Below are 15,497 nucleotides of genomic sequence, written 5' to 3'. Positions count from 1 at the left end.
GGAAATGGTTTGACCCATTTAAAAAAAACACCATTGATCGATCTGCAAATAATCAATTTGGGACCCATAATGAGTTAAAAGGCCCAAGCGCACTATGCAAAAGTGGAACCCTATGGTTGACTTCAACCGCCATGGGTCCGCCTTGTGGAAACTGGGATTTGTAGTTTTTTGTGCTTTAGCTGCCCTGGTTGAATGCTTCGGACATCTGGGATTTGTAGTTTCGTGATATATTAATCTACCTATTGTCAGAGAGCTCTCCACAGTATGTACACACAACACACGCACTAGATAGATAGATAGATAGATAGATATCCATTAACATCCAAACAATGATGCCTTTCATGAGACAACCAAGTGCACACATTGCAAGCTTTCAAAGCCACACCGGCTGCTTCTTCATCAGGCAAACAGGATGAAGAAATGGAAGATGTTAGTCCTAAACCTGCATTTTGCTGTTTCTGGTCTTAGTTCAGAAGGCAGGGAAAGCTTATTTGAAGACTGGCATCTCCTCCTTTGGCAATTCTCCAAGTCCAGGGGATTTAATGTCCAGTTCCCTCCAATGCAGATAGATATGTATATATACACACACACACAAGATTGTGTGTGACTTGTGCATTTCCCTCCAATGCATACACACACAAAAATTGTGTGTGAATTGTGCATTTTTTTCTCCAATGCAGGTATATATGAATGGTATATTTTCCTCCAGTGCAGATTAATATATATCATGCATGCATACACACACAAGATAGTGAAGCAGGCCCTCTGCACTTGCTCAGAGGCACCTGAAGCAAGCCAAAAAAAAGAACCAACAGGAAGAAGGTCTGTGGTGCTGCTTCCCTTCCCCCCCCCCCATTCCCTATAAACAAACACGAATCCCATTGAAACAGGCCCAATGAATGGATGAACAAGTAGACGAATAAATACGGTAACTGCGAGGGCGCGCCTTTAGTCGGGGATTTACGGTAGCCAGAGGGGTCGTGGCTGCGGCGAGCGCCTCGCGGTGACGTCATCTATCTTGTGTCGCCGGGGCGCGCGTGGTGACGTCAGAGTGAGGGCAAGAGGCGGAGGCGGCGTCTTCCCGCGTCCAAGATGGCGCCGGGCTCCGGGAAGGTGAAGCAGGACATGCCTCCTGCGGGGGGCTACGGCCCCATCGACTACAAGAGGCACCTGCCCCGGCGAGGGCTCTCCGGTGAGTGAGGGACCACTGCAGCCCCCATCATCCCTGGACAGCGCAGGCTGGGACCTCCAGTCCAACCAGACCAGGCCAAGCTCACCCCCACATCCTTTGCATGGAAGGGGTTTTTTTTTTGGCTGGACTACAACTCCCATCATCCCTCACGGTGGGCAGGGAGGCTGCTGGGAGTTGTAGTCCTTGCCCATAGGGAATCATTGGAGAAGTCTTTCCCATAGAGAACCATTGGGAATATTGGCCATAGGGGATTACTTGCAAGGATTCCCCCATGATCCTCTATGGGCAAGTAATCCCCAATGATTCCCTATGGGCAGCTATGGTTTCTCTATGGGCAAGTATCCTCCAGTGGTTCTCTATGGGCGAGTAGGGCAAGTACTGCCCTTTGTTTTAGTACATCCTGCCTTTCACGCCTTTTTAATGCAGGCCAGAGGGGAATGGAAGGTTCTCTAGCTTTTGTGGGGTTGCAGCTCCCATCATCCCTCACCTTGGGCTGGGTTTAGGGGCTGCTGGGAATTGCAGTCCTTCAGCACCTGCACCACATGCCAGCCCTTCACCCCTCCTTGATCCACACCAGAAAAGGAAACTGAATGGCTCCCCATGTTTTGTTCCATTGCAACTCCCATCATCCCTCACCTTGGGCTGGGTTTAGGGGCTGCTGGGAATTGCAGTCCTTCAGCACCTGCACCACATGCCAGCCCTTCACTCCCCCTTGATCCACACCAGAAAAGGAAACTGAATGGCTCCCCATGTTTTGTTCCATTGCAACTCCCATCATCCCTCACCTTGGGCTGTGCTGGGCAGGGAGACTGCTGGGAGTTGCAGTCCTTTGACGTCTACACACTGCCTGCCCTCCCCACCAACTTGATCCACAAAAAGGAATGGCATCGGGATTTTCCATTGCAGCTCCCATCATCCCTCACCATTGGCCACACAGGGCAAGAAGACTGCTGGGCCTTGCAGTTCATCCACATCTTCGCTGTGCCCCTTGATCCCGACCAGACAGTCTTATCTTCTTCTCCCATGTTGTCCTGTTGTGTTGATGTGTCGAACGTTGTGTTCCTTCCTCCCAGGCTACAGCCTCTTCGCCATCGGAATCGGGACCCTTCTTTACGGCTACTATTCGCTTACAAAATGGAACCGGGAAAGGAGGTATGCCTTCGTTGTTGTTGTTGTTTGTACAGTGTGGACGCAGTCTTTTAGATGAATGTGGTCCTAGGGGCGCATCGACACCAATGGCTCCAGAATCATGGGATCTTGCCTATTTTAAATTGATTTTTAATTTGTATTTATATAGTGTTGATATTTTAGTTTTAAGGTAAGGGATAAAGGGGTGTGCAATTTTTAGTTAGGTATGTATTGTGTATTTATGTATTCTGTTGTAAGCCGCCTTGATCCTTCTGGAAAGGTGAGATGTAAATATAAACAATCATCGTCATCATCACCATCATCATCATCATCTTGATGAGTAGAGGCTGGATGCCCATCTGTCAATGGGGATGCTTTGATTGAGAGTTCCTGCATGGCAGAATGGGGTTGGACTGGATGGCCCTTGGGGTCTCTTCCAACGCTGTGATTCTAGAGACACTGAAAAGCCCTTGTAAAACTACCCATCCCAGGCTAGGATGGAGCTACAGTGCTTAAAGTGGCGTCAAACTGCGTTATTTCTACCATATAGATGCACCCTTCTCCTTCCTTTCTAACTCTCCCTTTTTCTGCTCCTTTAGGCGCCTGAATATTGAGGACCTGGAAGCCCGGATAGCTCTCATGCCTCTCCTGATGGCGGAGGACGACCGGAGGTATATACTAGGTTTGGTTGGCGTCGGCGCAGAGGCTGGCGGCAGACCCATCGTTCACCGTCCGTCGTGGCTCTGTCCTCCCCTCAAAGGGTTCTCCTTTTTCTCTCTGCAGGACCCTCCGCCTCCTGCGGCAAAATTTCGAGGAGGAGGCCAAGATCATGCAGGACGTCCCCGGTTGGCAGGTGGGAGACTTTGGGACGTTGGCGTAAAATGCGGGCACAGGATTCGAATTCAGCCTCTCCGACGCAGGCTGAAAATCCTGGGGACCAGAAGTGTTTGGGATTTTGGAATTATTATTATTATGAATTATTTTACTTTATTTATTTATGTCCCAAGTTCAGGTGGCAGACGGATAAAATAAGTTTGTTTAAATTTTGCGATACACATTTTAAAAACAATTAAAAATCATCTTGCTGAAACCAAATAATAATAATAATAATAATATTTATTTATATCCCGCCCCAGATTTTCCACTTTCATGCAAATCCTATGCCCCTAACCACAGCAAAGGTGGAGGGCCCATTACAATGCATGCCAGGGGAAATGGGAGAGATGCCAGGTTGCGTTGCCCACATAGCAATTCAGGCCTGGGCCTCTTGAATGGTCTGCGCCAGCACGGAACCACTTCATCCTCCTCCTCCTTTTCCTTCCTTGCAGGTGGGTGAGTCTCGCTTCCACACAACCCGCTGGGTGCCCCCGACGGCCGACGAGCTCTTCTACCTCCGCCCAGCCAGTGAACTGGACAACGCCAAGTTCGGATGCCAGTTTTATGTCTGAAAGGGGACAGCGGTGGGATTTGGGACCCTCCCAAAAACCAGCATATTTCCAAATAAACAACTTCTGGTGTGTGTTCACGGGGTGCACTTTCTTTCCCCAATTTCATACCTGTCATTCTTTCCTGAGAAAGTTTGGGGATGTCTAAGACGCTCCTTGCTAAGAGCCTTGTCTGAGAGTCCCAGCATCCATGGTTCCTGGGGGATTCTGGATGTTGCAATCCTATATGTAAGTATATATGTGTGCATACACACACACACAAGTTTTGCTTTTATCGGAATGGTCTTTCTGCCTCTTAATTCCCAGGACTCTTTGACACTGGCCATGCGGGAGTGATAGGAACAGCAACCCTGCTGGTGCCTGATGGGAGTTTTTGGTTCCCAGAGCCATCCTATTCTCCTTGGAAGGATCTGTTGTGTTTCTTGGGGAATTTATGAAATCGTTTCTTTCTGCCGTCCGGTTCCTTTTCTTTCCTTTCCGCCTTGAAGGGTTGGATCTGTGGAAGTTCAGGGCAGCGACGCTCTTTTTCTCTAGTAAGAAAACGGGAAAAGGATACTTTGATTATTCACGGATTTGATTAATATGTTCTCTCTAGGAATATCTAGGTCCTTCAGTGCAACTCTATGATCAATTTTAATTAAAAGTTGCACTGAAAGACCTAGAGATTCCTAGAGAGGACACTCTACAAAGCATTTGTAGCTCCTCTGGCGCAGTTCTATGGTCAGTGTCTGTCGGACGTTGTCCACAAGGTTGAACTGGAGGACCTAGAGATTCCTAGAGTGTTTTTGTTATTGGCAGTATTTCCATATTCATGGGGGTCTTGTGCCCCTAACCCTGGCGAATATGCAGGGACAAGTGTATATCCCACTTTGCCCCTCCAAAAGTGTCACTTTCTCTTTTCCCTTTGGGGATTCACACCTCCAAAACGTAAAGAGTCAGAAGGGTCCTAGGAGGTCATGAAATCCAACCCTCTGCCATGCAGGAAGTCACCATTAAAGAACACCCAAAGTTCTTTATGTCTCCATAAAAGGCCTCCAGCGATAGAGAGTCTGATAGGCAATCGATCCCATTGTCCAATGTGGAGAACTGGGAGCCATATATCCAACCCTCTGGGCCAGGGGTCGGCAACCTACGGCCCGCGGGCCGAATCCGGCCCGCGGAGGCCTTTCTGCCGGGCCCTGCGCAGTCCTGCCGCCGATTGCCGCCGTTTCTGCGCCGCTCCAGGCGCCATTTTATTTTTCAAACTGGCGGCCAAAGTCTCGTGCGACCTTTCGCCGCCATTTTGATAAACAAAATGGCGGCGGAGGAGGAAGAGGAGGGCCGCGCGGCCTGGGGTGGAGGAGGCAAAGGATGAAGACCGGGGCCGCCCTCCCCTACCTCCCTGCGGGGCTCTGCACGGCTGCGCGGGGCCCTGCGCGGCCCTCCCCGCCTCCCCGCGGGGCTCCGCGGGGCCATCCCCACCTCCCCGCGGGGCTCCGTGGGGCCCTCCCTGCCTCCCCGCGGGGCTCTGCGCGGCTCCACGGGGCCCTGCGGGGCCATCCCCGCGCGGCTCTGCGCGGCCCTCCCCCCCCTCCCCGCGGGGCTTCATGCAGCCCCGCGCTGCCCACCTCCTTCTCTGTCTCCTCCGTCCTGGCCCCAGGCCGCGCGGCGCATGGAGGAGGGAGAGGAGAAGAAAGAAGAGGAGGAGGAAGAGCAGGAGGAGGCAGCAGCAGGAGGAAGAAGAGAGAGGAAGAGCAGGAGGAGGAAGAGGAGAGAGGAAGAGCAGGAGGAGGAAGAGGAGAGAGGAAGAGTTGATGGGGGCAGCGGGAGGAGGAAGAGGAGAGAGGAAGAGCAGGAGGAGGAAGAGGAGAAGGTGGTGAGTGGCCAGAGGCCACATGGGTTTTTTTGTTTTATTTTGCATTCTTTTTAATTGCTAACAAGTCTCCCTTGCTTTGACAATGATAGTGTGGTGGTGATGGTGATGAGTCAGCTTGAGAAGCATGCAACTACTGTTTCAGAAGCTGAGAGAGTGTGACCTTGCAAAGTGTGTTTTGTGTGCTTTTAATGCTAACAAGTCTCCCTTGCTTTGACAATGATAGTGTGGTGATGATGATGATGATATTGATGATGACAATGATGATATAAGCCAGCTTGAGAGGCATGGAGGCACTGTTTCTGAAGCCAAGAGAGTGTCACCTTCCAAAGTGTGTTTTGTGTGCTTTTAATGCTAACAAGTCTCCCTTGCTTTGACAATGATAGTGTGGTGATGATGATGATGATATTGATGATGACAATGATGATATAAGCCAGCTTGAGAGGCATGGAGGCACTGTTTCTGAAGCCAAGAGAGTGTCACCTTCCAAAGTGTGTTTTGTGTGCTTTTAATGCTAACAAGTCTCCCTTGCTTTGACAATGATAGTGTGGTGGTGATGATGATAAGTCAGCCTGAGAAGCATGCAACTACTGTTTCAGAAGCTGAGAGAGTGTGACCTTGCAAAGTGTGTTTTGTGTGCTTTTAATGCTAACAAGTCTCCCTTGCTTTGACAATGATAGTGTGGTGATGATGATGATGATGATAATGATATGAGTCAGCTTGAGAGGCATGCACGCACTGTTTCTGAAGCCAAGAGAGTGTGACTTTCCAAAGTGCCTTTTCTGTGTGTTTTTGGTTCTTTAATGGTGATATTGATATCAGAAAGCCTCTGAGGCAAGGCCAATGTAAATTGCTGTGATTTTTACAAACCCATGCGCAGTGAAGAAAAACCAAAGTCCCTTGACCAAGTACACATTTCTGAGAAGTACACTTGGTCCAAGAACGGTGAAACCACCTTGACATGTTCAATATGCATAGCCATGTTAAACCATGCTAAGTGTTAAACCCAAGGGGTTTGGTTATGGAATAAGCCTCTGAAATATGCAAGAGGCCATGTTAAGTAAAGCCATGTGAAATGCACAACTGTGCTGTTGTGTGTGTTTTGGAATGCAGGTTGGGGGTGTTTGTCCAGAAAGGGACCGAGGAGGAGAGGGTGGGCACATGCCTCCTCCTCCTTGCAGGGCTTCGGTGGAGGCTCCGCCCCAGAGAGTGGCTCTGCCCTGGTGGGTGGAAGCTCCGCCCCCAGCATGCAGCCCCGCCCCGGAGGGTGGAAGCTACACCCCCCGGCTTCGGCCCCCCGACTTGTCTGAGGGACACCAACCCGGCCCCCGGCTCCAAAAGGTTGCCTACCCCTGCTCTGGGCTTTGCATCCCACATGGTACTTGCCATGGATGCTTTGATACTTGGGACTAGAACCTCACCCTCCATCTGCCAAGAGCTCCTCTCGAATTGAACTCAGGACTCGCGCGATGAGGAGGTGGTTGTCGCTTGTGGTGGTTTGTTGCAGCTTCCAAAGGAGCATCCGAGTCGGGAGCTGGAAATCCGGGGAAGGGGCAGTGGGCTGCAGCGGAGGATAGCCAAAGAGAACAAATATTAGTAATAATAATAATAATATCCTGTCCTTTCCCCAAAACTGGGACTCAGGGTGGCTTACGATATTAAAAAAAAAGTACAATTAAAAGGTACATTAAAATAGAATTAATTTCTATTAAAATAAAACCATATTAAAATAAGGCTTTGACCCTGGGATGGATCCAGCATTCAGCCTCTTTCAGAAAAGCTGATGGAGCGACAGCTTGTCATTGATTCTATTCTCAATTTGGAAATTATATATGTATATGATACACACATTGAAGTTGAATAATTATGTTTTTGATTAAAGCTCATTGCAGATTAGGCCATGATATTCTGTATTTAAGTTGTGTAGCTAAGTAGCGTCTGCAGACCCAACTTTCCCAATCTGGACATAGAGTCCTAGAGTTGGACGGGATCCCAAGGGTCATCCATGCCAACCCCAATCTGCTATGCAGGAAGACACCATCAATGCCTTTCCGTCAGCCTCTAAAAAGCCCCACAATAGGTTTGCCATAACTTGGAAACAACTTGAAGGCACACAACAACAGGCTTGCTACTGGTTTCCTTTGAGGCTGAGAGCATGTCTGTGTGTTTTCATGGCTGAGTCGGGATTCGAACTCTGGTCTACAATCCTAATGAAACTACTACAGTAGCTCTTTTTAAACGTTCTACCAATTATTTATCCTTACTGGTTGGGCCGCAATGTCTGTTTCCACCAGAGAGTGTTCCTTGGGAGCCATTTTGGGGAGGAAAAGCGGGGCGCTGAGCTTCGGCTGAAGCGTCACCAGAGCCGGCAAGCTGTCCTTCCGAATTTTGGTGGGCTCTTTCCTCCACGACTGGCTTTCTTTTGGGGTCTTGATGCCCTCCAGGTCAAGGCTGCAGGGTCTCAAGGGAGGCAGGAAAAGGTCCTTATGAACGCCTTCATCCTTGTGAACAGCCATGGCAGCATCTCCAGCTTGGTGTCCTCTTCCATGGCCAAGCTCTTCTCTATTATCAATGAGGTCTTCTCCATGATATTCACAAATTTGGGATGAGATGGACCCCTCTTTTGGAGAGTCCTCCAATGAGTCCTCCTTCCCCGAATCTGGGCTCTCAGTGACCTTCTCCAAGATGGGTCTCAGGTCAACCAAAATGGTCTTCACGGCCTGCTTTTCTGGAGAGGACAATGATCGTGGGTTCTCTGGAGGAGATCTTGGTGGACCTGATGCCCATTTTTCTTCCCGTTCCTCCTCTTGAATCCCTTCCAGGTAAGCCAAAGGTGGTTTCATATCTCCATCCGTTCCCCCTAAACTGCAACTCCCATATTCCACAGGGACCTTCGATGCCGGCGGTAGCTTTCGGTCACTCCGCCGTTCTGCTCCTTTGGTTGCCACTAAAATGAAAGAACATTTTAGGAACCTAGCAAGCCAAAAGAAGTGCATGCAAAATCTAGATCGGTGAGTCCCAAAATTTGGCCTTTTTTGGACTTCATCTCCCAGAATCCCAGACCATTGGCCAAGGTGGCTGAGGCTTCTGGGAGCTGAAGTCCAAAAACCTGGAGGACCACCATTCAGGAATCAAGTCTTAGATACTTCTAGATCAGTGTTCCTCAACTCTGGTCCTCCAGATGTTTTTGACTTCATCTCCCAGATTCCCTCATCATTGGCCATTCTGGCAAAGGCTTCTGGGTGCTGGAGTCCAAAACAACCGGAGGATTAAAAGTTGAGAACCTCTGTTCTAGATGCTGCAAACTGTGTTCATAACCACCTACTGCCCCAATTTTGGAGGCTCCAAATTGCAAGTCATTTGCATTCAATGAACTCAGCAGCGGAGGAGGAGAGGAGAGTTATTGGGGGGGATGGTGGAAATGTGGGCCCTGTTTGATCCATACCTTTGGACCCAGCCTTGCTGCGAGGGACGCGGAGCACCAGGTCGGACCAGATGATGCGTGGCAACGGGGACGATTCCTGGTGACCCAAACCGGTTGGCATCATGGCCCCGGCTTTTGCCTTTCTCAGGGGCAAACTTGAGGATCTCGGTTGATTAAACACCTGCGATGGAAAAGAAGAAAAGCAAGGACTGATAGTTTATTGGCACTTCGATTTAAGGTTCTTGATGGATGGAACACATTTGGACTTGAATTTAAGGATCTTGATCAGTGCGACACATTTGATGGAAAGGCAGAAGAGCAAAGACAGGTGGTTTATTCAAACCCAAACTTCAGGATTTTGATCAATGCAACGTATTTGATGGAAAGGAAGAAAAGCAAACCTGGATGGTCCATTTGCACTTTGATTTAAGGATCTCAATCGATGAAACACTTTTGGACTCAAACGTAAGGCTCTTGATCAATGCAACACTTTTGATGGAAAAGCAAAGGTGGCGGCTTCTTTTGGGCCCATTGTTATGGCTCTCAATGGACGAAACGCATTTGATGGAAAGGCGGAGAAACAAAGCTGGACGGTGCATTTGGGTCCAAATTCAAGAGTCTTGACCGACGAAATGCATTTGTTGGAAAGGCAGAAAAGCAAAGCCTGGTGGTTCTTTCGTACCCAAACTTAGGGATCTTGGCTGATGAAACACATTCGGTGGAAAGGCGGACAAGCAAAGCCACACGGTTCATGCAAGTCCCAGTTTGCCCAGTGGATCATCTGGTGGAGTGGATCTCTTGATTTCTTTGATCCACTGGATCCTGAATTTCCTGCAGTCCCAGAACCTGCTCAGGAAGAAAAACCCTTCTGTGCCTGGAAACATCGAGTAACTAAGCGATGGAGATGCCAACCTGGGTGTGCCAACAAGGAGGAGAGGGTGTTTAGTTTTCCGAGGGAGGGAAAGCAACCGGTTCTTCATAGAGAATGGTGTTTATTTATTCTTCTGCGGGTATTTTTCACGAAAGGTGCCGAAAGAGGAGGAGCGCGGAAACACGTGGCGACCATTCGTCCCAAACGCAGCAGAGTTCATTTCAGTTATTTTTAAAATCCCTTTTATGACCAAGATGTAACACAAGAACAAAACTCAAGGGAGGGAAGTAGGAGAAAAGTGGATCGAATGGGAAAGCGGAAGGAAAGGATAGGAAAACAGGTTCAATAAACACACATCCCTCTATATTTACGGCTTTGATATTTGAGGATTTGATTATTCACGGATTTGATTAATACGTTCTCTCTAGGAATCTCTAGGTCCTCCAGTGCAACTCTATGGCCAACTTTAACTCAAAGTTGCACTGAAAAACCTAGAGATTCCTAGAGAGGACACTCCACTAGGCCTTTGTAGCTCATCCAGTGCAGTTCTATGGTCAGCGTCTGTCAGACGTTGACCATAGAGTCGCCATGGAGGACCTAGAGATTCCTAGAAAGGATACTCTACTAGGCCTTTGTAGCTCCTCCAGAGCAGTTCTATGGTCAGTGTCTGTCGGACGTTGAACATAGAGTTGCCCTGGAGGACCTAGAGATTCCTAGAGAGGATACTCTACTAGGCCTTTGTAGCTCCTCCAGAGCAGTTCTATGGTCAGTGTCTGTCGGACGTTGAACATAGAGTTGCCCTGGAGGACCTAGAGATTCCTAGAGAGGATACTCTACTAGGCCTTTGTAGCTCCTCCGGTGCAACACTATGGTCAGTGTTTGTTGGACGTTGACCATAGAGTTGTCCTAGAGGACCTAGAGATTCCTAGAGAGGTGTCCTCTCAGGTAAAAACATGGTGTTTTTGTTATTTGCGGTTTTCCCATATTGACGGGGGTCTTGTGCCCCTAACCCTAGCGAACAGAGAGGGACAAGTCCATATATACAGGTTAAGGTTGCGTCTGCACTGCAAAGTTAACTCTGCCCCAGCTCCATCCAATGGAACCCTGGGATTTGTAGTTTTATGAGGCCTTCAGCCAAAGAACACCTGTGACCACCACCACCAAACTACAAATCCCAGGATTGTGTTGGCAGTTAAAGCAGCGTTGAACCTCTAAGGGCTGGAAGCATCTTGCTAAATTCCGCTTTGGCAGAAGCCTTGCAATTAAGGCTACAGATCCAAGGGTTCCCTAGGATTTATACATTTATTAATTAATTATTACTGGCTGAACGTTAGTTAATTTAATTTTAAATTTTAAATTTAAATTTTCATTAAAAAAATCTTGACTGTTTTAATTCATATTTTATCGTAATAAGGTTGGGATTGAGGGAATTAATGGGATTTGTTTTAATTGTATATTATTATTATTATTATTATTATTATTATTACATATGTGGTTTTTTAAGGCATATAAATAAAATTTTATGGCATATAAATAAAAAAATTGTATTGTCTTGCGTTGGTATTTGTGTGTTTTTGTTTTGTTTGTTTTGTATTGCAATGTTGTATATTTCAGTGCATGTGTTTTTTTTAATAATCAATAAACATTTTTTAAAAATAAAAATTAAAAAACAAAAAAAATATTATTATTTTATTTTATTATTAAAATATAAAAACAAAAATTAAAATCGTACAAACATAATTATATATATAATGTAATATATTATAAGCCCTGTGCTGCCGTCGAAGTGGCCCGTGGTTCAGAAGAGCCCAGTGAAACCAAGAAGCCCTCAAAACGTCCCCATAAGACTACTGGGACAGAGGGTTCGGCCTCCAAACCGTCCTCCTCCAGCAAGAAGGACAAGGGCAAGACAGCGGACAAGGACAAGGACAAGGAGACGAGCTCGAAGTCGACTCTGGTACTGGAGGACACCCGCTCAGAACACGGTTCCAAAGGGTCCCACAAGAGGAGGCACGAGGCCGAGGTCGCTCCCGAGACCTCTCCCTCCCATGCTAAACAGAGCCTTCAGACCGCAGCCGCAAGAGATCCAAGTCCTCGGAGGTGCCCCACAAGAAGTCCCGCCAGGAGGACTCTGGCACCCCGATCCCTCAGATGGTTCTGGCTTCACCCACAGCCTCTCCTCAGCCGGCTTCCGTGACCACAGCCTCACCCTCGTCCGCTGTGACACAGACCTCCGACCTGTCTACCGTGCTGTTGTCCTGCTCCAGTGGTGATGACTCCAGGTTGTCTCGGCATCGCTCACCGACACCAGTTCCACAGACAACGGTCCCTACTCAGATCCATGAGGACTTGGATCTGTTTTATGATTCCAAAATGGACCGCTACTACCTGGCAGTCTCCAGGGAGGATGCAATGGGCCACCTTTCTTCAAAGTCTGCCGCATGCCAGTCGTCACTTAGAGCCCCATATCCGGCACGGAAGTCTAAACCATCGGCGTCGATCTCACTGCCTCTGCCACCTTCCCGGAGCCGCCCGTCTGCAAAACAGGCCGTCAAAGTGGACCCAGTACCAACAATGTCTTGCCCTCAGCAACAAGACGTTCACTTGGACTCATCCTCGGATGCGGATGACTCACACTCCTCAGATGAGCCCTCTGTGCCTGGGGACTCCCCGCTGGGGTCACCCCAAGAATTTCATCATCCTGCACCTGCCTCCCCTACCGATGATGTGCACTCGTTTAACGAGCACATCATTAAGATGGCTAATGCCCTCGATATCGAGCTGTCGTACCCGGAGGAAGAGGCCAAGGACCTGTGGAACGGTGCATACATGGGAAGGTACCTACACCTCCCTCCATTCCATTCCTTCCGTCGTTGGAGACGATTGTCAAGCGCTCCTGGGAGTCTCCCACCTCCTTCTTGGGATCCTCCAGAAAGATCAAGTCCCTCTACAAGATCTCGCCATCCCAATGCACTTGGCTGTCAACGCACCCAAAGCAGAATTCGGCGATTGTGGAGGGTGCTCAACAGGTATTCACACACAAGCTGGCCACCTCTTCTGTGGTCCGGGAGGCCAAGAGGATTGACGGGCTGGCCAAAAAGGCATATTCAGCCTCTGCGCTGGCGGTTAAGGCCATCAACTATAACGCCTGCATGGGTGCCTACATCCAGACTTTGATGGAAAGAGTCTCACACCTGGTTCCCAAGGTACCTGATGATGTCCAACGCAAGCTCGTGGAGATCAGAGACGAGGCCCACTCGATCGGAAGCTGGCTAATTACCCTCTTCCGCAATGTGGCCGACTGTTCTGGCAGGGCGATGACGGCTTCGATGGCTCTTCGTCGCCATGCATGGCTCCGGGGTTCTGACCTGAACCCGAACGCAAGGGCAGCAATAGAGGACATGCCGTTGGACGATTCTGGCCTGTTCAACTCTGAGACAGACGAATGCCTAAATTGCAAATACCGGATGAAGGCAGCGGCCAAGAAACACGGTATGTCCTCTTCCTCCACCACTCCGTACAGGAAGCGGCAGCGCCAATGGCAGGGACAAGGTCAGGGCCAGAGGTCTTTTCATCAGGACCACCCGTACCAGCAACAAGGTTCGCAGAGACAGCGCTACCCTTCCCAATCTTCTTCCTCTTCCGGCCACCATAACACCCTGGTACGGTATCGGAAGGGCTGCCGCCAAGACACGGAGCTGGTCAAGAAGAAGGCCTGAAGGGTCCTTGCGTGCTTCGTCCCGTTTCCCTCCTCTTTCTTTTTAGACAGGCTTAGGCCCTTTGTCAACACCGGGGCCTCTATAACTACTGACTCTTGGGTCTTGGACATAGTCTGTAGGGGTTATGCCCTCGAGTTCGAAGAGCTCCCACCAACAGGAGCTATTATTTCCACCGTCCCCTCCATCAAGTGCTACCTGTCAGCCATCTGCTCCCACTTTCAGTTTGATGGTAAACCTTCTTTTTTCAGGGACCCTTTGGTGAAAAGCTTCCTGAGAGGTTATGGCAACCTCCATCCCCCAGTCTTGGTACTGACCCCGGCTTGGAGCTTGGATGATGTACTGTCTGCCTTACAATCCAAGCCCTTTGAACCCATGGCCACAACGGACTTGAGACTATTGACTTGGAAAACTGCTTTCCTTGTGGCCATCACCTCTGCCCGCCATGCGGGCGAACTCTGTGCCTTGCGGAGGGACCAGCCTTTCCTTAGGTTTCATAAGGATAAGGTTGTCCTCCATACTGACATCACAGTGGTGTCTGCCTTCCATATGTGTCAGGACATTGTGTTGCCTACCCTGGCCTCGAACCCGACCACTGAGGTTGAATGCAGCCTACACACTTTGGACGTCCCTAGGGCTCTGGCCTTCTATTTGGACGGAACTGCGGGTTCGAATCGCTCCGAGAGACTTTTCCAATGCTACTCGGAGCCAAAGAAGGGCCTGCCTGTGTCTGCGCAGAGGTTTTCCAAATGGGTGGCAGGTACCATCCACCTCTGCGATGAACTGTTGGGCAGACCTCTCCCGGCCAGGGTTCGGTCCCATACAACTAGGGCGGTAGTAGCATCCTCCGCATTCTTGACTGGGGTCCCCTTGGAGGATGTTTGCAAAGCTGCTGTTTGGTCCCAGCCTTGGACCTTTATAAAGCATTACAGGCTGGACACCAGGGCCAAACGGGATGCAGCCTTTGGAAAGGCAGTGTTGGTTTACATTAATTACACTGCGTTCCATGTGTTTCAGGTTTACATGAATCGCACTGCATTCCATGTGTTTCTTGAACATGTTTACACTTTGAGGTGCTTCATGTGCTCAGGGAAATGTTTTGTGGCCTGTTTACAACCTTCTGTTGATTGCACTGCATTCCATATGTTCCTTGACATATTTGCAATTGGTATGCCTCATGCACATCTTAATGCTGTACTTAGGTCTTGCGTGGCCTTACATGTTGTTGATGTGCCTTACCTTTGCACAGGTTTAGGGCTATTTATAAGGCACCAAAGAAATGACTGACACAGTTCTTGGTTCCAAATATTAATTGTGGTGAATAAACACACTTGTTTGAACCTTACTTGGGTCTCGTGACACTCCCTCCGCCACTGGCCTGAGCTTGTCAGTCTCAACCCATTTGTATGATTGGCAGATGACCACTCGAAGAAATACCGTTACAGGTAAGCAACCTGTCCATATAGAACATATATAAAACACATTAAAAACAACAGTTAAAATCATACAAAAATAATAAATTATATATATATGTGTGTGTGTGTGTGTGTGTGTGTGTATATATATATATAACATTTTAAAACAATTAAAATTTAATAATTAAAAAAATCTCAAGATTATATATATATATATATATATATATATATATACACACACACATATATAGAACATATATAAAACACATTAAAAACAATTAAAATCATACAAAAATAATAAATTATATATATATATATGTGTGTGTGTGTGTGTGTGTATATATATATATAAAAACATTTTAAAACAATTAAATTTAATAATTAAAAAAAATCTCAAGATTATATATATATATATATATACACACACACACATATATAGAACATATATAAAACA

At 48.1% G+C, this 15,497-nt stretch overlaps 2 protein-coding genes across 3 annotated transcripts; one reads left to right on the top strand and one right to left on the bottom strand.

The window, feature by feature from the left end:
* The first annotated feature begins 1,050 nt into the window (after window positions 1–1,050).
* LOC149308340 (NADH dehydrogenase [ubiquinone] 1 alpha subcomplex subunit 13-like) lies at window positions 1,051–3,845 on the top strand. The gene is made up of 5 exons (XM_089535639.1): window positions 1,051–1,192; window positions 2,266–2,344; window positions 2,920–2,991; window positions 3,104–3,173; window positions 3,649–3,845. Exons 1-5 carry the CDS (start codon window positions 1,093–1,095, stop codon window positions 3,766–3,768), a joined length of 441 nt encoding a protein of 146 aa, XP_089391765.1. The 5' UTR covers window positions 1,051–1,092; the 3' UTR covers window positions 3,769–3,845.
* An 82-nt stretch (window positions 3,846–3,927) lies between these two features.
* Window positions 3,928–10,309, bottom strand: LOC149308339 (uncharacterized). Of its 2 annotated transcripts, none has more exons than XM_089535595.1 (5): window positions 9,443–10,309; window positions 9,063–9,222; window positions 7,882–8,564; window positions 7,039–7,178; window positions 3,928–4,295 (listed from the first exon to the last, which is right to left on the bottom strand). In XM_089535595.1, the coding sequence occupies exons 1-5, from the start codon at window positions 9,638–9,640 to the stop codon at window positions 4,157–4,159; spliced, it is 1,320 nt and encodes a 439-aa protein (XP_089391721.1). In that variant the 5' UTR covers window positions 9,641–10,309; the 3' UTR covers window positions 3,928–4,156. The 2 variants fall into 2 exon arrangements, 1 of the variants encoding a protein (XP_089391721.1); XR_016282144.1 differs by having other exon boundaries at window positions 4,214–4,295; window positions 6,968–7,178.
* Window positions 10,310–15,497: the final 5,188 nt, after the last annotated feature.

This window comes from Sceloporus occidentalis, unplaced genomic scaffold, assembly GCF_023333645.1.
Source record: "Sceloporus occidentalis isolate IW3139 unplaced genomic scaffold, rSceOcc1.0.p SCAF_8, whole genome shotgun sequence".
NCBI classification, from domain to species: domain Eukaryota; kingdom Metazoa; phylum Chordata; class Lepidosauria; order Squamata; family Phrynosomatidae; genus Sceloporus; species Sceloporus occidentalis.
This window is presented reverse-complemented; position numbering and strand designations above follow the sequence as displayed.